Source organism: Heterodontus francisci, chromosome 13 (assembly GCF_036365525.1).
Source record: "Heterodontus francisci isolate sHetFra1 chromosome 13, sHetFra1.hap1, whole genome shotgun sequence".
NCBI classification, from domain to species: Eukaryota; Metazoa; Chordata; class Chondrichthyes; order Heterodontiformes; family Heterodontidae; genus Heterodontus; species Heterodontus francisci.
The window spans coordinates 50379521-50401855 of NC_090383.1; the positions used below are offsets into that span (position 1 = coordinate 50379521).

The 22335-nt window shown below is 45.9% G+C and overlaps 1 protein-coding gene across 1 annotated transcript in view; it reads left to right on the forward strand.

The window, feature by feature from the left end:
• The first annotated feature begins 8544 nt into the window (after positions 1-8544).
• LOC137376786 (NADPH oxidase 3-like) overlaps positions 8545-22335 on the forward strand; it is a 113581-nt gene continuing 99790 nt past the window's right edge. The window contains exons 1-3 of the mRNA XM_068045795.1: positions 8545-8606; positions 9119-9214; positions 9308-9418. Of these exons, the coding sequence (XP_067901896.1) occupies positions 8562-8606; positions 9119-9214; positions 9308-9418 (252 nt within the window). The 5' untranslated portion in view covers positions 8545-8561. The remainder of the gene's footprint in view (positions 8607-9118; positions 9215-9307; positions 9419-22335) is intronic.

The following is a 22335-nucleotide window of genomic DNA, read 5'->3' on the forward strand; positions in this document are numbered from 1 at the left end:
TGGCCTTGGTTGAGTGAGGGATATGCTGGACCATGAGGTTACAGATTATGCTGGAATAAAATCCTGCGCTTCTGATGGCCTACGGTACCTTATGGATTCCCAGTTTTAAGCTGCTAGATCTGTTCGAAATCTATCCCATTTAGCACAGTGGTAGTGTCACAAAACATAATGGAGGGTATCTTCAGTGTGAAGACAGGGCTTTGTCTCCACAAGGGCTGCGTGGTGGTCACTTCTACCAGTATTGTCATGGGCAGATGCATCTGTGATAGGTAAATAAGTGAGGACAAGGTCATGTAGGTTTTTCCCTTGTGTTGGTTCTCTCAGCACCTGCCACAGGCCCAGTCTGGCAGATATGTCCTTCGGGACTCAACTAGCTCAGTAAGTAGTGGTGCTGCTGAGCCACTTTTGGAGATGGGCATTGAATTCTCCCACCCAAAGTACATTCTGTGCTCTTGCTACTCTCAGTGCTTCTTCCAGGTGGTGTTCAACATGGAGGAGCACTGATTTATCAGTTAATGGAGGCCAGTAGGTGGCAATCATCAGGAGGTTTCCTTGTTTGATCTGATGCCATGAGACTTCATGGGTTCTGGAGTCAATTTTGATGACTCCCAGGGCCTCTCCTTCCTGCTGTATACCACTGTGCCACCACCTCTGGTGGCTCTGTCCTGCCGATGGGAGAGGACATACCCAGGGATGGTGATGGAGGAATCTGGAACATTGGCTGTAAGATATAATTTGGTGAGTATGACTTTGTCAGGCTGTTGCTTGACTAGTCTGTGTGACAGCTCTCCCAATTTTGGCATAAGTCCCCAGATGTTTATGAAGAGGAATTTGCAGTGTCAATGGGCCGGGTGTGCCTTTGTGGTGTCCATTGCCGCCTTATTCAACTTTTTTGTAGCGGTTTGGTGCAACTGAGTTGCTTGCTATACCATTTCAGAGGGCAGTTAAGAGTCAACATTTCCGTGCGTCCAAAGTCACATATAGGCCAGACCAGGTAAGGACAAAGTAGATGGGGAAAAACTGTTTCCACTGGTGGAAGGGTTGAAAACCAGAGGACACTGATTTAAAGTGAATGGGGAAAAAAACACAGGCGACAGGAGGGAAAACTTTTTTACACAAGTAATGGTTAAGATCTGGAATGCACTGCCTGAGAGCGTGGTGGAGGCAGATTCATTTGTGGCTTTCTAAAAGGAATTGGCTAATTATCTGAAGAGAAAAGCAGGGCTCTGAGTTGCTCTTGCAGAGATCCAGCATGGACACAACAGTTTAAATTCCCCAGCTGCTTTGGTGGGATTTAAACTCGTGTCTGTATATCATTAGTTCAAGCCTCTGGATTACTAGTCCAGTAACATAACCACTATGCTACCGTTCCTGACATAACAGACTGACAATTTATCTAAATGACTTAGATGTGCTATGTAAATATAAATAAGATTAAATAAGAAAGACTAACATGAAGTCGCCATACAACATTATGCCAGGAGAGGGCACCAGTACATTTCACAACTGCAATGTTTTGCATTATAGATACATCCAAACTCATCTCTCCAACAAGTTCTCGCAAAAATCCCAAATCTTTGAAAAATAACACAAACATAATTTTGAGAAATGTCTTCATTACATTTAACTGCTTATAACTCTCTATGACCTACATTGTTAGTGTATAAAAAACATTTGTCTTTATATACCACTTTTTATGTAGAAAAACACCCCAAAGCCTTGAGCAACAAAAATAATCAATGTCAAGCCAAAGAAGGAGATATTACAAGGGATGACAAAAAATCTTGGTCAAAACATTATGCTTTAAGGAGGGTCTTAATGGAAGAAAGAGAGGAAACGAGGCAGCCAGGCAAGCATTTCAGAGCGTGGGACCTGGGTGGCTGAAGGCATAGCAATAATGGTGGAGTTAAGGGAGGAAGATTTACTCAAGAGACAGAGTCAGAAAAAAAGAGAATTCTGGATGTGGGAGTTTGTAGGGTTGGAGAAAGTTACAGAGATAGGAAGGGGGAAGACAGTGAAGGGATTTAAACAAAGAGAGCCAAAAATTGGATTGTTCCTGTTTTCTTGCATGGGGGTTATGATTCACAATTAGCCCTCGGCTGGTCCCATTGACGTAGGCAGCACGAAAACTTTGCATTCAGCTGAGGATGACCCGTGCTGTTGGCTGGATGAACTCCAAACAGGGCCCTAGCAGTATTCGGGACCAGTATATATTTCAGCCAATCTGCACCTCTTAAAGGCAGCTTTCCCCTCTTAAAGGGGAGCTGCACTCATTATAAGGAAATTGCTGCTGGCTGCCTGTCGTGCAAGTGGCTGTAAGGAAACAACACCATATGGAGAAACAGCCAAGAGAGAGTGCTCCCATTTTATGGGATGTGGTGCTGGAGGTCTTAGTCCAGGAGGAGAACATAAGGAGAGAGGTCATGTTTCTTCAGGGGTCCAGGAGGCCCTCAAGGCAAAGCCTCAGAAGGGAATATGAGCAGATGGCCAGGGAGGTTAAGTCCTAGAGTCTGGCCCCGAGGATCTGGCAACAGTGCCAGAAAAAGTTGTTACCTCACATAGGTGGTCAATGTCAGTAAATCCATCTTCACGTGGCATCTGAAACCCACTGCATCAACCTCTCACATTGCTCAATGCACTTCACCACCATCACTCACTCATCATCAATCTCTAGCAATGAGGACTTAGGCCTAATATTTAGATGCTCCACCTCATCCTCATACACTGACAAATGATGACAGCCTCACACTCACCTGTTGCAGCTTCCACATACCTGCATCTATCCAGCTATGGCAGGCTCATCACTCAAACATAGTGCAACACACTCACTGAAATTCCTTCCTCTCTCTTGCAGGAAAAGGTGGCCCATGACCGCATCAGGGAGCAGAGCAGAACTGGAGGGGCACATGCACACCTGCATCATCTAAACCCTCTGGAGGAGTCGGTACTCAGGATCATGGAACTGGCTGTCAAAGAAGCTGTTGCATCTGGCATTGACGAGAACATTCAGGATGTCGGTACGTTCCAGCCTTATGGCCCTTCTCAAATCCCACCTCAGCTTCTTCCTGCTATCTGGCACAAAGTGCAAGATGCAGATTGTGTGACCATGGACCTCTTGTTTTCCAGCCCATGCCCACTTCCTTCGCCCCAACCCTCCACTTCTGATTTTCAGTTTTCAGATACCCAATAGCAAAGAGACATTTTGTGTCCTCCTCACAACTTGCTTTCCTACCTATCTTTGTATTGTTTGCAAATTTGGCTACAATACACTCAGTCCCTTCATCCAAGCCATTAATATAGATGGTAAATAGTTCAGACCCCAGCACTGATTCCTGCAGCACTTCACTAGTTGTAGTTTGCCAAACTGAAAATGCTCCATTTATCCCAACTTTCTGTTTCCTGTTATTTAGCCAATCCTCTATCCATGTTAACATATTACCCCCAAAATCATGAGCTCTTATCTTGTGTAGTAACATTTTATGTGGCACCTTATTGAAAGCCCTTTGGAATTCCAAATATCATACATCTACTGGTTCCCTTTTATCCACCCTGCTTGTTACATCCTCAAAGAACTCCAATAAATTTGTCAAACACGATTTCCCTTTCATAAAACCAAGTTGACTCTGCCTGATTTCATTATGTTTTTTTAAATGTTCTGCTACTACTTCCTTAATAATGGATTCTAGCATTTTTCCAATGACAGATGTTAGGCAGCCTGATGAGGAAGGATGTGAGTTGCTGCAGACCTCAGGGGAAGAAACACCATCACTTGATCCAATATCCACAGCCACCAGCTCTGAAACTGGCACAGCGAATATCTTAGAGGGTAGTTTAGAGTCGGAATCTGCAAGTGGTAAATGGGCAATGTGGGCTGCAGCCAGTTCAGGGCAATAGGACAATTTGTTTTCCAGCTAAATGGAGGGTGAGGTCACAGACAGATTCTGCAACAGGGGATTCGGATTCAGATTTCAATGGGGCAGCCTACAGGAGAACACAGATGTGTATGCACATCAAGATGTTTGATGTATTGGCAGGCCTGCCAGACAGCCTGTTGTAACTGTCAAGGAGCATGGAGGAGTCTGTCTTCAACAGGGCCTCATGCAGAGCTTGGAGCCCATCCTTCCCAAAGTGGAAGTGGTGGCCAGCTCCATGATAGCACTTGCAGCCCCAGCCGTCTGGTGGCTATTGTCACAGCTTCCATTGAAACATAGGTGGAAGCCACCCAAACATAATGAGATTCATGCTTGCTGCCATGCAGGCTCACACTGCTGCCGTCATGTGCTCAGAGGAGCATGCAGGATTGCGCAGTAGTCCAGAAATCTGTACTCCAACAGATTACGAGGATCATTGAAGCCCAATCTCGGGGAGTGGCAGGGGTACCATGGAGTACGATCCTGCTGTCCTCTCTCACTATGACAGTTTTTGTTTCCGCCCCCAGCAGCCTGCCACCAGCCATGCTGCAGCCACGGAGGTAGCATTGCGTAGGAGCGCTAAGATAGACAAAGGCACTGTAAGACAGGCAATAAGGGGATGCACATGGGTGAATAGTTAAGTTTTCTATCTATTAATGGATGTGTGGTTGGATAAAGTTGTTATGGAAAGGTTTTTATTTTGGTGTCTTTTATTGCAGGATTTTAGCGGTGATTGGAATTATCAGATGGATTGTAAGGTAGAGAACTGTGAAGCAATGGTGGTGATGGGATAACATCCAAAAGGAACCAAAGTCTCAGTAGGTCCTCATGGACAGCCCATTCAGAAAGAAGGAGTCTCGGATGATTCCTCTCTGCTTCCTCTTCCTCCTCCTCCTCTCAAGGTGGCCTCCATCTGCCTGGTGGCAAGGGCTGCACCCTCATAACAGCAATGGAACAGCTCGAAGGGAATTAATTTTAACTTAAATTTAACATCCAGCAAACGAGGCTTTGTTATTATGAACTTTGTTCACAAACCAGCTTGCAAAACTACATGAAATGCTGGAACCACTCAGCAGGTCTGGCAGCATCTGTGGAAAGAGAAGCAGAGTTAACGTTTCGGGTCAACAAAGAACAAAGAACAGTACAGCACAGGAACAGGCCGTTCGGCCCTCCAAGCCTGCGCTGATCTTGATGCCTGCCGAAGTCTTTGTGGAAGTGAAGAAGTCTTTGGGGTGTGTGTCACTCTCAAACCGGTATTCAGCATTGAAGACTGCTGAAAGTGATGACACCTTGAAGGAGTGTAGTCCAGACCATGGAACTAATGGGCAGGGGACTGCATAGGGTAGAACTGCAAAGGGTAGAGATGCAGTCATTAAGGGACAAACAAAGAACAAAGAACAAAGAACAGTACAGCACAGGAACAGGCCATTTGGCCCGCCAAGCCTGCGCCGATCTTGATGCCTGCCGAAACTAACACCTTCTGCACTTCCGGGGCCCATATCCCTCTATTCCCTTCCTATTCATATATTTGTCAAGATGTCTCAAACGTCGCTATCGTATCTGCTTCCACCACCTCCCCTGGCAGCAAGTTCCAGGCACTCACCAGCCTCTGTGTAAAAAACTTGCCTTGCACATCCCCTCTAAACTTTGCCCCTCGCACCTTAAACCTATGTCCCCCAGTAACTGACTCTTCCACCCTGGGAAAAAGCTTCTGACTATCCACTCTGTCCATGCCGCTCATAACTTTGTAAACCTTTATCATGTCGCCCCTCCACCTCCGTCATTCCAGTGAAAACAATCCAAGTTTTTCCAACCTCTCCTCATAGCTAATGCCCTCCAGACCAGGCAACATCCTGGTAAACCTCCCCTGTACCCTCTCCAAAGCCTCCACGTCCTTCTGGTAGTGTGACGACCAGAATTGCACACAATATTCTAAGTGTGGCCTAACTAAGTCAGTGACCCTTCTTCGGAACTAGCAAATATTAGAAATGTCAAAGGTTTTAAGCAAGTGAGGCAGGGGTGGGGCAAGAGATAACAAAGGAGAAGGTGTAGATTGGACAAGTACACATAGCTGACCAAGAGGTCATGGAGCAAAGGCAAACAATATGTTAATGCTGTGTTGAAAGACAAAGCATTAGTACAGATAAGGTGTTAATGAACTGAAGAGTGAACAGCAGCAAGTACAAACATGTAAGAAAACAGTGGGTAAGCAAACTGAACAAACGACAATGAAATGAAATAAACAAAAGAAAAAGAATTGTAAAAAATGTAAAAAAGAAAAAAGAAAAAAATAGAAAAAATAACTAAAAATAAAAGAAACATGGGGGGCCCGTCATGCTCTGAAATTATTGAACTCAATGTTCAGTCCGGCAGGCTGTAGTGTGCCTAATCGGAAAATGAGATGCTGTTCCTCGAGCTTGCGTTGATGTTCAGAGGAACACTGCAGCAAGCCCAGGATAGAGATGTGAACATCTCTACCCCATCAGCCTCCATATCCAAAGGATCATCCTCCGCCATTTCCGGCACCTCCAGCGTGATGCCACTACCAAACGCATCTTCCCCTCCATTCCCCTGTCAGCATTCCGAAGGGATCGTTCCCTCCGCGATACCCTGGTCCACTCCTCCATTACCCCCACCACCTCGTCCCCGTCCCATGGCACCTTCCCCTGCAATCGCAGGAGGTGTAATACCTGCCCATCTACCTCCTCTCTCCTCACTATCCCAGGCCCCAAACACTCCTTTCAGGTGAAGCAGCGATTTACTTGTACTTCTTTCAATGTAGTATACTGTATTCGCTGCTCACAATGTGGTCTCCTCTACAATGGGGAGACCAAACGCTTTCCGGAACACCTCCGCTCAGTCCGCAAGCAGGACCCTGAGCTTCCGGTTGCTTGCCATTTCAACACTCCCCCCTGCTCTCATGCTCACATATCTATCCTGGGCTTGCTGCAGTGTTCCACTGAACATCAACGCAAGCTCGAGGAACAGCATCTCATTTTCCAATTAGGCACACTACAGCCTGCCGGACTGAACAGAGTTCAATAATTTCAGAGCATGACGGGCCCCCCATGTTTCTTTTATTTTTAGTTATTTTTTCTTTTTTTTTTCTTTTTTCTTTTTTACATTTTTCACAATTTTTTTTTCTTTTGTTTATTTCATTTCGTTGTAGTTTGTTCAGTTTGCTTACCCACTGTTTTTTTTCATGTTTGTACTTGCTGCTGTTCACTCTTCAGTTCATTAACAATTTATCTGTACTAATGCTTTGTCTTTCAACACAGCATTAACATATTGTTTGCCTTTGCTCCATGACCTCTTGGTCAGCTATGTGGCCTTGTCCAATCTACACCTTCTCCTTTGTTATCTCTTGCCCCACCCCTGGCTCACTTCTTATAACCTTTGACATTTCTAATATTTGCTAGTTCCGAAGAAGGGTCACTGACCCAAAACGTTAACTCTGCTTCTCTTTCCACAGATTCTGCCAGACCTGCTGAGTGGTTCCAGCATTTCTTGTTTTTATTTCAGATTTCCAGCATCCGCAGTATTTCGCTTTTATTGCAAAACTACATCACTGCCTCAGTACTGAACTGGAGTATCAGCCTAGAATATGTATTCATGCTTTGTTGTGAGGTCATCCAAAGTTCTGCTGCTAGTGTCCTTATTTGCACCAACTCCCATCACCCCGTGCTCGCTGATCTACATTGGCTCCCAGCCAAGCAACGCCTCAATTTTAAAGTTGTCATCCTTGTTTTCAAATTCCACCATGGCCTCGCCCCTCCCTATTCTGTAATCTAGTCCCACAAACCTCCAAGATATCTGCACTTATCTAATTCTGGCCTGTTGCGCATCCCTGATTTTAATTATTCCACCATTGTTGGCCATGACTTCAGCTGCCAAAGCCCTAAGCTCTGGAATTCCCTCCCTAAACCTCTCTGCCTCTTTACCTTTCATTCTTCCATTAAGACGCTCCTTAAATCCTCCCTCTTTGACCAAGCTTTTGGCCATCTTCCCTAATATCACCTTATGCAGTGCAATATGGAATTTTCCTTTATAACACTTCTGTGATGCGCCTTGGGATGTTTTATTATGTTACAGGTTTTATGTAAATACAAGTTGTTGCTGATGTTGTGGTGCTCAAACCTACAACCTTCTAACTCATAAATTGAGAATAATACCAGCTGAGCAAGGTGAGCACAGTATTCTCCACAACATGTCTTTACTACAACTTCAAAAATGTACACCATACTGCATTGGTATATTTTCCACTTCACATGCCATCCATTCATGTGGGTTGTCTGAATGATATTTGACAGTTTTGTTTTATGAGGCTGCACCCAATAGGAACTAGGTTGAGTATGCCCAATCTCTTTTTATGTAGCATTCTTACTTTTGATGAGAAAAATAAATCAGCTAGTTCACTGGGACCCAGTGCCCAGATGTTCTTTTTTTAAACCTGTCCACCCTGTGGAATTATTGAAATTTTCGCACTACAGTTAAATAAATATTTAAATGCTAGACAGGCAAAGACAGAACTACAAATCCCAGAGTGCATACCTATACCTAGCAACAGCCTACAGTGCTGGGTAGGTAGAAAACAAGATACCAGTTGCAAAGGAGCAGAGAAGAGAATAAAGCAACAGCTCTACAGGATCAATGGCAAACTGGTTTGTGAATGACTCTCCAAAGCTCATCATTTTGGTAAGTCTTATATTTAAATTTTTTATGTGTCAAATGTTCTCTTCCTACAAAGTTAATGTTAGAACGGTCTGTGTTTTTAACCCATTATTACAAATAATAAGCGCAATTATAGTGCACAACATTTAATGTTAATTCTTTTTACAAAGTAGCTGCTCAGGCTTGTTTAGGAAAATACATTTCTGGTAGTTTACAAAGAAACAGAACTAACTGCATTTTTTGAGAAATCTAAATCTAATAATGAAAATAAAATCTACAGGCTCCACATTATGTTATACATTATACATAAAGTTCGTTTTTAATTTGCATCAGTTTACTCAGAACAGTTTGAGTCTGATTCCTAACTTGGACACATTTAAAATATTTGAAATGTTATGCATAATTGATTTTAAAAGCTTTTTTATTGTAAACATTTCCTACATCATAATAAACCATTTTAAACAAATTTGATGAACTCACATAAAATGAAATGTCATTATTTTCGAGTTTGTGAAAAGAAAGCTTTTTTGTTACAGTTGCTGTGGTTGGGAATCAATACTTTTCTTTTTGGCCACACTTTCTTCTTGTATGAACAAGATGAAGCATATATTTATACTCGTGCACTGCTTGGGGTAAGAGCGATATTGTTATTTAAGGTACATTTTTACATCATTAATTTGCTGTGGGTAGTAATCTGGAGACTTGTGTCTGATTTTTCCTATCAGTCAGCGCTGGCTTGGTCAAGAGCATCTGCGATGTGTCTCAACCTGAACTGTCTCCTGATCCTGCTGCCCATCAGTCGGAATCTGATTTCATTTTTGAGAGGATCATGCAGTGTATGTACTATTTCATAAAGGTACCCTTAGGTTTATACTATTTGGGACATGTATATATGATTTTCCACATGAAAGAAGGGTCAGAAAATGTTGCATTAAAATGTTGCATTGAGGTTTAGGTTTATCTGTAATGATATATCAATTTCAGCGTGGGAACTTAGTGATGGTCTCTTAACATCAGCTAATGCTTTTTCAGTATTGCAATTGAATGAAATGATCAATTCCAAACAGCAGTCAGATTGCAAGCTGAAATTAGTAAGTTAGCAAGAGCTGTTGAAAAATGATAAAAACAAAGAAGAAAGGACTTGTAATTATAGAATACCTTTCATGATGTGAAACAATTTAATTATTTTGAAAGTGTGGTCACTGTTTCATGTAGGCAAATGTGTCAGCTATCACCCAAAGTCAAAATTATCCCCATGTTCTTTGGTTGAGGGATAAATGTTGGCTCGGACTCCAGGAGAGCTCCACTGTTCTTTTTGAATAGTGATTGTTTCCATCCAACTGAACAAATAGGGTTTGGATTTAACATCTTATGCAAAACAGAGCTCTTCCAATAATGCAGGACTTGCGCAGTACTACACTGAAGTATCATTTTAGATTATGTGCTCAAATACCTGGAGTAGTGCTTGAACCCATAACCTTCAGCCTTGAGAGTCAAGAGCGAGTCGAGTTGACAGTGATTATGCTAGGTTGATTCAAACTTTAATCAATCTATTCAATCTTAGATTTTGATGAATCGAGTTCAACATAACAGATATGCAGCAACCACAGTCCTTCCAAAGAATGATGAAATTGATCGCCCTCCAAATCTTCAAATGCTGTATCCACCTACAGATGAACAGTATAGCCCAGCTTGGTAAACGTTAGAGAGAAACCATTCCTTGTTCCTGGATACAGTGCACACTAAAGACATAGATCATGAAATTCATCTCCAAAGTAGCTGATTTTTGGCACTCCGAGTATAATTTTGCCTCCAAGCTAGCTGCACCGCTGGCATATAAACAGAAAGTGCTGGAAATACTCAGCAGGTCAGGCAGCATCTGTGGAGAGAGAAGCAGAGTTGATGTTTCATGTCTGTGATCTTTCATCAGAACTGGTAAAGGTTAGAAAAGAATTAGGTTTTAAGCAAGTGAAGGGTGGGGAGGGGGTGATGTTTGGTGCGGAAGAGTACAAAAGGGAAGGTGTGTGAGAGGGCAGAGGGCAGCAGAGATTAAATAACAAAGCTGTCCTGGAACAAAGACAAAGAGTGTGTTAATGCTTATGGCGAAAGACAAAGCATTAGTCCAGAAAGAGTGTTAATGGCAGAATAATGAGCAGCTCTGTCCACATGAAAAAACAGGGACATGGTTAAAAAATAAAATAATAAAAAAGATAGAAAATATTTTTAAAAAGGCCAGTCATGCTCTGAAATTGTTGAACTCAAGGTTGAGTCTGCAAGGCTGTAGAGTGCCTAATCGAAAGATTAGGTGCTGCTCCCTGAGCTTGCATTGATGTTCACTGGAAATGGACAGAAATGTGGGCATGAGAGCAGGGGGTGGGGGATGTTGAAATGGCAAGCGACCGGAAGCTTGGGGTTATACTTTTGGTCTGAGTGGAGGTGTTCCACAAAATGGTCACCCAATCTGTGTTTGGTCTCCCCAGTGTAGAGGTGACCACATTGTGAGCAGCGAATACAGTAAAATAAACTGAAGGAAGTACAAGTAAAACGCTGCTTCACTTGGAAGGAATGTTTGGGGCCTTGGATGGTGCACCAGCTGTCAATTTGGTGAGGGCATTAGCACATATGCCGGAAGCTTCTGCTGGAAGTATGCAGAGTAGACAGAGCCTGACATCAATCAGCATATAATGCTGATTTAATACCAACCCTGCCATTTTGGAGTTCAGTGCTCCAGCTAACAGCCTTTCTTAACCTCACACAGCTGAACAGACATTCAGCAACAGGAAGGGCCCCCCACACACCACCAGCACTACATAAAAGGAACATCAACTAACTACAGGTTAGTGGCTGATTGAGTTCTACTGGCTCTTGCTGCGATTGCAGAAGTGTTCGGTGGTTTCCAGAGCTCTTTAAGTTGCTAAAGTCGACAAGCAGTGGTATGGCAGGTGCTGAAGGAATTTGTCCTGACCTCAGGGATTCTACACAAACAACTTGCTGCCAGACATTGCTGCAATAGCTTGTATCCCCCTTGGACTACAGCATGGCAGGGAGAAAGTGCAGAGAAGTCAAGCTTTAGAAGAGGGAGGGAGAGAAGGGAGAGCAGGGCTCTCAAGCAGGAGGCCATATTTGTCCCAGGTGTTCAAAGAGGTGGCAGAGTAGTGGAAATGCACTGAACTAGTAATCCAAAGGCCCCGGCTAATGCCCTGGGGACATGAGTTCAAATCTCACCATGGCAGCCAGTGGAATTTAAATCCAATTAATTAATAAAAATCTGTAATTGGAAGCTAGTCTCAGTAGTAGTGACATGAAACTATCATTAATTGTCATAAAAACCCATCTGATTCACTAATGTCCGTTAGGGAAGGAAATCTGCTGTCCTTACCTGGTCTGGCCTACATGTGACTCCAGACCCATAGCAATGTGGTTGACTCGTAACTGCCCTCTGAAATGGCCTAGACAAGTCATTTAGTTGTCAAGGGAAATTAGGGATGGGCAATAAATACTGGCCTGGCCAGCGATGCCCACATCCCATGAAAGAATTCTAAAAAATCAGCGAGGAACAATGTGCCAGAACTCTCCATTTCACTCAGACTGAAATCTGCCACCTGCTGCAGCCATAACTGTAACCTCAGAGCAGGACAAAGATGGCATTCCCAGTGGCTGTGAAGATGACCATGGCCATGGACTTTTATGTGTCTGGCTCCTTCCAGAGAGGAGCTGGTGATATTTGCAACATTTCCCAGTTTGCCAACCACTGTTGAGGCTCTGTATTCCAAGACAGCTGTATACATTTCATTCTTTCTTACCAGAGAGAAGCAGGCAGAGTGAGCACACAGCTTTGCAAGAATTGCAGACTTCCCCATAGTGTAGGGTGCCCTGACTCCAGACACGTTAGTTTAACTAACTGGAGGTATAGAAATGAGTAATCAGGAAACTCTTCCATTATCTGTAGCCTGATTGAAAAACTAGCCTCTTGTGATATATTTGATGAACATGATGTTCTCACAAGTTTGAGTCAATGCAGCGCAGACTCATTGAGCTGGAGTGTGAGCTAGAGGCACTTGGATACATAAAGAAGGGGGAAGAATATCTGGATAGTTTTCTCTAAGGCACAGTCACCCTCAGAGGAAAGAACAGGTGCAGGGAAGGGGAGAATGTTACTGTCAGTCAGCAGGGTAGGGGTTACATAGGTGAGATAGTGAAGAAGATCCTGCAGACATTTGTCCTATCCAAAAGACATACTCATTATCTTTGAGGATAAGGAAAATGTCTGTGGGAAGGATAACCATAATGCTGACCTATGTGCCAAGGAGGTCCAAAAGGGGAAGGAGCAGAATTGAAATGGGGTTGAATTTTAAACGGAAGCTGCAGGTCCCGATGTCAGGACTGGAAGTGGATGCAGCTCCCGTCTGGGCCATGAGCAGCTGGGCACACATGATCAACCAATAGCTGGCCAATTAAGTTGAATGAGGCACGGGGGCCATCTAATACAGTGAATGGTGGCGGGGGCAGGCACGGAGTCACCAGCATCAGCCTGCGCCAAGTCAGGTAGTGGCGCCATATTTAAAGAGCTGCCAGCCGTGCATTCAATGTTTGCTGGCCAAGTATAAGGACTTATTCAGGGCAGAAAGGCTGTAGAGCTATGGCAGAAGGAAGACCCGGGTGGCCCCACGCTTTAGCGATGCCTCCCTCCAGGTTTTCTTATAGGCTGGCTGGGAAAGGTGGGAGATACTCTTCCCTAGGGATGGGAGGAGGAGAATCGGGCACCTGACCATGCAAGCCTAGCTGCAGATAGCAGAGGAGGTCAGCAGCCGTAGGGTCACACCAAGCACCTGGATTCAGTGCCACAAGCATCTCAATGACCTCATCCGGGCAACAAAAGTGGGTTCCTCTTAAAGCCTTCAGTTCTTGGGTGTTGTATTTGTCAGATGAGGAGGGTGCGCTGAGTTGAGAGGGAGTGCCCACCCAGATGTGGGCAAAGGATCAGGGCATACAGACAAGCTGCCTGAGGCATGGCTAAATGACACTGAAAGGCAGCCGTTTGTCATTGGAGACCCTCACAAAGTCCCTAGAAAGGGCCGCATGCAGGAGTCATCTGTGTGCCCCCATTAGTAACAACTAGACCATCACCAGCATATGTCTTGGGCTTGTCCCCGCTGGGAGAACAACGCTCATCTTTGAGTCTGCAGGAGAAGATTGCACACAATTGCAGAGAGCGAGCCAAGACCAGTGGAGGACTGCCAAATCTCCATGTCCTCAGCCCAATGGAGGAGGAAGCCATGGAGCTGGCTGGACCACAGGATGGACGGTGCATTGTGTACGGAGTTACAGTGGCACCTTCCCAAGACAGTGAGTAAGGTTGCCAGGGGGCACAAGGGAACATCAGCAGTGATGGAGCCATGCTGCTCATCAGGCATCAGGTGCCTTTAGGCATCTCCAACATAGGGGTGTTTGCTGTGTTGGGAGGGGAGGCCCTTGACCCTTCAATGACACTGTTCTCTCATGCAGGTCATGTAGAACATCCACAAAGAGCCTCTGAGACTGTGGAAGAGCCCTGTGACCTCTGAGGGAGAGGACGGGGCCTCAAAGGGTGCAACATCATCTCATACCCCTGCACTCTTCACCAGCGCAGACACTCTCACGTCAGTGGGCATGTGCTTGCAGTTAGATTTGGGAATAGAACCTGGTGAGCACACCACGGTCGCGCCCGAGCAGCTGACAGAGGCTGTGACAGCCCAGGCCTCTGACAGTTGGAGACCAGATCCATGCTGAGCCCCAGGATAATGATGTGCCTCTTGCGTCACCATCATCACAGGAAATGCTGCAGCTGCATTGAGAGGTCAGGCAACATGTGGCAGAGATGCCAGAAGCTATGCATGCACAAGTGTGGATGATGGAGGAGTTCATCCAGGCCTTGAGTGCTGCACCACCTCTGACTGGTGCACTAGTGGTGTCCTCCATTGAGAGATGGTGGCTCTCTTGCAGAGCCACATCCAGCAGAGCACACAGTCTCTGCAGAATATTCATGCAGACCTGCGTACCCTCATTTTTAAATGGGCGCAAGGCAGCAGTGGCAAGGTGAGAGGGTGCAGGGAACCTGGAGTCACCACCAGGTCTTCTACCCTCTCAGATCAGCAGGGAGGCACAACTTTGTCTTATAAGGGAGGAGGAGCTGCCTGCTGCAGCTGGGGGCTCCTCTCGGGTACTCCTGGTGCGACTGGCAGTTCCTCTGCTCCTCTGCCAGTGATGCCAGATCCTCCATCAACCCTGATGACAAAGGGTGGTACTGCTTCTGTGCAGGAGGATCTCAGTATGCCAGGGCCCTCCTGGCCTCAGGCAGCCAGAGGATAACCACCAAGGTCATCCCTAGCCAAAGGGCAGCAAGGTCAGCAGCCTGCCTCCACTTCAGCTGACAGTGCAGGGTGAGCAAAAGAATAAAGAGCATCTATAAGCACGGGGGATTCAGGGGAGGAATATATAATGTAAATAGAAAGCATAGCATTTGGTGTCAGGGATAATAAAGATTATTTTCTATAGCACAAGATCCCCTTCCTTTTATTTATGGCCTTTGGAGATTCATTTCAACGCTGCCTCTGTCAAAGGGCTCGAGGTGAGGGATCATGCTGTGACGGTCCAGTCTGGAGCCTTGCCGTCTGAGTGCTGCGCAACTGGGCACTGAGCAAATGCCTCCTGAAGGAAGGTGACAATAGGGTTCCATAAAGGTAAGTCTTTATTGGGCAACCTACAACTCGCAGTACAGAACAAGGAGACGCAAATATATAAGAGCACCATGAGCCTCCCTTGCATGTACCTCATGCGTGTCTCCTGTTGTCCCTGGGATCCTCTCTCTGGCGATGCTTGGCCAGCTTTCTCCTCCGCAGTCTCATCGTCAAAGGATACAGCTCACTTGTCGCATTCCTCATTGTTCAATGCCTCTCCCCTCTATTGCGCCACGATACGTGAGGCCCTCACCAGAGCATACTGAAGGGCTCCACCAGACAGATCTAGGCACCTGAACCTCATTCTCAGCAGACAAATGGCCGACTGTATGGTCGCATGTGTTGTCCCGTGGCAAATTTTGTACCTCTCATCTGCATCTGTACATGGGTTCCTCACAATCATCAGTAGCCATGTCCTCAGTGGTAGCCCTTGTCTCCAAGGATCCATCCCTGAAGGCATGTGCGAGGCCAGAAAAGGTCTGGCACCTGGGACTGCCTTGAAATGTAAGCATCATGGCAACTTCCCAGCAAGCGTGCACAGACCTGCAGGACTTGTCACCTGCCCTCTTGAGCCGAGCATCGGTCACCACCTTGCTGCATCGATGCAACGTGGACTGTGAGATCTCAGACATATTTCCAATGGATCCCTGGAAAGATCCAGAGGTGTAGCAGTTCAGTGCCAGGGTGACTGGCATTCTGTAGCCACCACCTCCGATGGGGCTCATCCTCCAGCATGGCACACAGATTAATGACTGTCTCCCTGGAGGGGCGCAGTCTGCAGCGACACTGCCGCTTGGACATTTGAAGGTAGCTGATCCACGGACGATAGACCCTTTCTGGAGGGTAGCCTCTTCTCACCTCAGGTGGCTGGTCACACACCCCTCTGCGTGTCTCCACCCTAGGGTAGGCCCTCCTGTTGACCCGGAATTATCAATCTTCTGCTGCCTGTGGCTTGCACTCCCTCCCTCTCTGCTACTCCTCTTCCTCATCAGAGGCTCTGAAGCCTGTGTGAACAAGGCCCATGGCAGGTGGTCTCTCTCAGTTTCCAAGGCCTCATATACAAATGCAACCCCCAAAATTCCCCCCCTCCCCCATTTCTTATGCTCAAGTGCCACTGTCCAGATGGGACCCTGGCGACACATACCCCGCTCCCACCTCCCAACAGTGCTGGAACCTTCTTCCCCCCCCCCCCACCCCCCTCCACCCCCACCTTCGTTTGCCATTGCCTGTGCTGCAACACCCTCATTGGCATGCTTCATTTGCTCTCATGATGGCTGCCGGATGGAGCTGGCTCCTTTTACCAGGTGAGGCTCTGAAGCCCCATGGTTCTCCATGCATCCTGCAATATAGCGCATAGGTCAGTGATGACCTCCCTGGAAAGGCAAAGTTTAAATTTGCACTGATTCTTGGACATCAGCAGGTAGTTGAGCTTCGACTGATGGACACTGTTGTGTAATTGCCTTTAAGAATAATGTACCTTTAAGATCTAAATCTAAATCAGGAGACACAATCACTGACCAATGCAAGCAAATGGACCGCTGGGTTGAGCACTACCTAGAACTGTACTCCAGGGAAAATGTTGTCACCGAGACCGCCCTCAATGCAGTCCAGTCTCTGCCAGTCATGGATGAGCTGGACGTACAGCCAACAAAATTGGAACTCAGTGATGCCATTGATTCTCTAGCCAGCGGAAAAGCCCCTGGGAAGGACGGCATGACCCCTGAAATCACCAAGAATGCCAAGCCTGCTATACTTTCAGCTCTGTACGGACTGCTTTGCCTTTGCTGGGACGAGGGAGCAGTACCACAGGACATGCACGATGCCAATATCATCACCCTCTATAAGAACAAGGGTGACTGCGGTGACTGCAACAACTACTGTGGAATCACCCTGCTCAGCATAGTGGGGAAAGTCTTCGCTTGAGTCGCTTTAAACAGGCTCCAGAAGCTGGCTGAGCGTGTCTACCCTGAGACACAGTGTGGCTTTCGAGCAGAGAGATCGACCATTGACATGCTGTTCTCCCTTCGCCAGCTACAGGAGAAATGCCGTGAACAACAGATGCCCCTCTACGTTGCTTTCATTGATCTCACCAAAGCCTTTGACCTCGTCAGTAGACGTGGTCTCTTCAGACTACTAGAAAAGATTGGATGCCCACCAAAGCTACTAAGTATCATCACCTCATTCCATGACAATATGAAAGGCACAATTCAGCATAGCGGTGCCTCATCAGACCCCTTTCCTATCCTGAGTGGCGTGAAACAGGGCTGTGTTCTCGCACCTACACTGTTTGGGATCTTCTTCTCCCTGCTGCTCTCACATGCGTTCAAGTCTTCAGAAGACGGAATTTTCCTCCACACAAGATCAGATGGCAGGTTGTTCAACCATGCCCGTCTAAGAGCGAAGACCAAAGTACAGAAAGTCCTCATCAGGGAACTCCTCTTTGCTGACGATGCTGCATTAACATCTCACACTGAAGAGTGTCTGCAGAAACTCATCGACAGGATTGCGGCTGCCTGCACTGAATTTGGCCTAACCATCAGCCTCAAGAAAACGAACATCATGGGACAGGACGTCAGAAATGCACCATCCATAAATATTGGCGACCACACTCTGGAAGTGGTTCAAGAGTTCACCTACCTAGGCTCAAAAATCAACAGTAACCTGTCTCTCGCAGAATTCAACAAGCGCATGGGAAAGGCATCCTCTGCTATGTCCAGACTGGCCAAGAGAGTGTGGGGAAATGGCGCACTGACACAGAACACAAAAGATCAAGTGTATCAAGCCTGTGTCCTCAGTACCTTGCTCTATGGCAGCGAGGCCTGGACAACGTACGTCAGCCAAGAGCAACGTCTCAATTCATTCCATTTTCGCTGCCTCCAGAGAATCCTTGGCATCAGGTGGCAGGACCGTATCTCCAACACAGAAGTCCTCGAGGCGGCCAACATCCCCAGCATATACACCCTACTAAGCCAGCGGCGCCTGAGATGGCTTGGCCCTGTGAGCTGCATGGAAGATGGCAGGATCCCCAAGGACACATTGTAAGCAAGCTCATCACTGGTATCAGACCCACCGGCAGTCCTTGTCTACGCTTTAAAGACGTCTGCAAACGCGACATGAAGTCCTGTGACATTGATCACAAGTCGTGGGAGTCAGTTGCCAGCGATCGCCAGAGCTGGCGGGCAACCATAAAGGCGGGGCTAAAGTGTGGCGAGTCAAAGAGACTTAGCAGTTGGCAGGAAAAAAGACAGAAGCGCAAGGAGAGAGCCAACTGTGTAACAGCCCCGACAACCAATTTTATCTACAGCACCTGTGGAAGAGTCTGTCACTCTAGAATTGGCCTTTATAGCCACTCCAGGCGCTGCTTCACAAACCACTGACCACCTCCAGGCGCTTACCCATTGTCTCTCAAGACAAGGAGGCCAAAGAAGAAGAAGAAGACCTTTAAGATCTTAGTACACTAATCAGCCAAATACCAGGATGCAGGCATGTGACTTGAGGCCGGAGTCACTCTGTAAATGTAACACCTAGAAGCAGGTCCTGTAAATAGTTAGCTCTGTACTTTATATAATAGTTAGCTGTTAATAAACCTGTTTGCGATCTTCAACCTACTGGACTCCATGCATCACATTTAGGTTGTATCAGACAACATAAAAATGAACTCATTACATGGTGGCAGCTGTGGTGAGAAGGCAAAGTTTAAATTGAAGACCACAGGGAAAACAACTTTAAAAATACCTTCCTATAACTAAAAGAGAGAAAGTTAAAAAAAAATACTGGTTCAAACAGGAAAAGAAGAAAACACTTACCTCAAGCCGTAGAAGACTGTGTGCTGAACGACAGGTTGCAAATCAATCACTGCGATCGAGTGAGTCATTGCCCCAGTGGTCCAGGAGTCCCCATTTAAAAAAAAGTTTCGAGTTGCTTGGAAAGTTCTTTTTTTTTTAAAAGGCTCAAAATAAAAAGGGAAAATCCAATCTTTATCTCAGGCTGATTTGTTTTCAAAGGCTCCGCCAAGCTGATCGAGGTTCGTACCATTACAGGAGGCGCCTGACAGCAAAGCGCAGGAATCCTCCATTCACACAGCACGCAGCTAAAGCTATAAAAAACCATTAAGCCACTCAAGCTTGAAGAGTTTCCATTTAGCAGCTAAAGGTTAAAAAAAACATAAAACCACTCAAGATTTGCCTATTGAATGGCTGTATAAGCAAATGCTAGCAGAGAAAAACACAGCACTTGAAATACCTATTCAACTGCTGTGTAAATAGACAGACTAGAGTGCTGGAAGCTAGATAAATAAACAAGCACTGATTAAATACCTGTTCCTGTCAATCAAAGCATCCAAGGGAGTTTTTTTTAAGGGGAGACGGAACCAATCTTAAGGTACGGTTTAAGCAACAGAACAGCAGAAAAATGAATACCAGATTCCCCAGCATGAACTGGAAAGCCATAGATATCCTATCTGAGTTCCAGCCTTTCAAACAGAGAATGCAGTATGCTTCACCAACCAAGTGATTACAAAAGCAGAAAAACAGGCTGTAAAAATACTAATAGCAGTTGGAAGTGAGAGAATACACAGAATCAATGCTCCAGGCTTATCTGAACAGGACCAGAAAGTTCCAGCGAAGATAGAAGATCAACTCTGATTACGAGTGAATTTTAGAATTCACCACCTGGAATTGAAGTCTTACAAGCAACTGCCAGAGGAATCAATAGACCAGTTCATCAGTAGATGCTGTAGTAACGGCAACAAATGTGACTTCTCAGAAACTAGCTATCAGACTGAATAATGGAGCTGGTGATTGTATCAACACCCATTGATGCATTTCAGAAAGCCCTCTTGGGGGAAAAGAAAGGTCACAGCATTGATACACAGCTGGAAGACGGCAGGAAATACAAAGCCATTGTAGCTGGACAACAGCATCTGCAAGCATTAGGTGCAGCCAACAGTATCAGCGCCATAACCAGGTTGAAAATTACAAGCAAGCTGTGTGGTAAGTGTGGTTAGTCCCACTCACTGCGACATTGTCCTGCATTTCAAGACCTGTGCAAGGCGTGCAGTGCCAGAAGACACTGAGCCTGCCTATGAAAGAAATCTGGCTCCAAAGATGCAGCCAGAAGTCAAAGTAGGGCACAGACAAACAGACGACAGGTGCAGAAACAGGGCATAACAGCAAGGAGAGCTCCAGAGACCTGTGTAAACGGAATCCAATGCACAAAGTCCACGGCGAAACAGACCTGAGACAAAACTCAGAGAGAAGCAATTCTCAGCCAAAAGATGAACAGGCATTCCACATTGTGAACCTGACATGTTGATGAAGTCAAACAACTGGAAGCTTTTGCCACTATTTACATCATGTGCCCAAAGAAAGCTGGCAAACATACACTCAGGGTCAAGATTGACACCGGCACTAGTGCAAATATTCTACCAGTCCCAATACTCAAAGATATGTACCGGAGTCGTTGGAAATCAATGATACAACCAACAACTGCCAAGTTATCTGCAGACAACACGTCACGCTTCCCTTGCAGTGGCACATTAACAATGCAATGCAGATACAGCAAGTCGCATGGAAACCACAAACATTCTAACTTGTAGACATGAGTGGACCAGCAGTGGCAGGACCACCAGCACGTAAGGACCTCAACATCATAACCATCCACGAGGTCACCAAGGTACCCATTACAGCAGAAGAGACCAAGGGTACCTGCATTGAGTCACGGTCTTTCAAGGATCTCAGTAGAAAAGGATCTGGTTTGGAAAGTATCATCCCTTCTCAGAAACGCCACACCAAGAGAATTAAGATCCAAATTCGGATGCTGAAAGTTTTCTGTCAACAGACAGTGTCTCTTCACGCTCCAGCGACTCAGAAGAAGAGATTGGTGTTGTAACCACTGAGAAGCAAAGACTGACAATGGGGAGCATTCCCAAGGGGAAATCTCCAAGAACTGGAACCCGCTCGCAGACTCTGGCCAGCATCAAACGGTGCACTCTGGAAATCCAGCAACAGCACAACTATGCTGTGCCTTCACCTCTGCTATCTAGAAAACCGTCAGCGCCACAATGAGTCAGAAAGGACAGGTACCGCCATGAGGTCAAGTACTCTTCCGCCCACAAGTCCTCAATCGTGAGCCCAAGACCTTCAGATGTGAAGGATGAGGAGAGGCGATGGACACGCAATGCCCTGAGGAGGCAGAAGCGGAATGAGTTGAAGCATTTTCTGTTGGTTCTTCGAGATGAGCTGCTGGAACTTTCCAAGAATGGCAGGGGGATATGATACAGAGTGGAGTAATTGGTGATGCACAGCTAAATATAGAAGAGAAACTAAGTCAGTCTGTAAGGTAAAGCAAATATAAACATGTTAAGGCACAAGTGAATAATGTAAGGCTGGATTGCATCTATTTTAACGCAAGGAGTCTTACAAGTAAGGCAGATGAATTGAGGGCATTGATTAACACATGGCAAAATGATATTATTGGTATCACAGAGACATGGTTGAGGGAAGGGCAGGACTGGCAGCTTAATATTCCAGGGTATACAATCTTCAGGCGTGACGGGGGGATGGGGGGGTGTAAAAGAGGAGGTGGCATTGCACTATTGATCAAGGAGTTTATTACTGCAGTAAGGAGGGATGATATCTGAGAAGGTTCCTCAAATGAGGCCATATGGGTTGAACTTAAAAACAAAAAGGGGGCAATCACTTTGCTGGGAGTGTACTACAGGCCTCCAAACAGTCAGGGAGAAATAGAGGTGCAGATATGTAGGCAAATCTCAGAGAGGTGTAAAAATAATAGGGTAATAATAGTAGGAGATTTCAACTTCCCCAATATTAACTGGGATAGTCTTAGTGCAAAAGGCTTAAAGGGGGCAGAATTCTTAAAGTGCATCCAGGAGACCTTTTTGAGCCAAAACGTAGAAAGTCCTACAAGAGAAGGGGCGGTACTGGACCTAATCTTAGGGAATGAAGCCGGACAAGTGGTAGAAGTGTCAGTGGGGGAGCATTTCTGGGATAGTGACCATAACTCTGTAAGATTTAAGG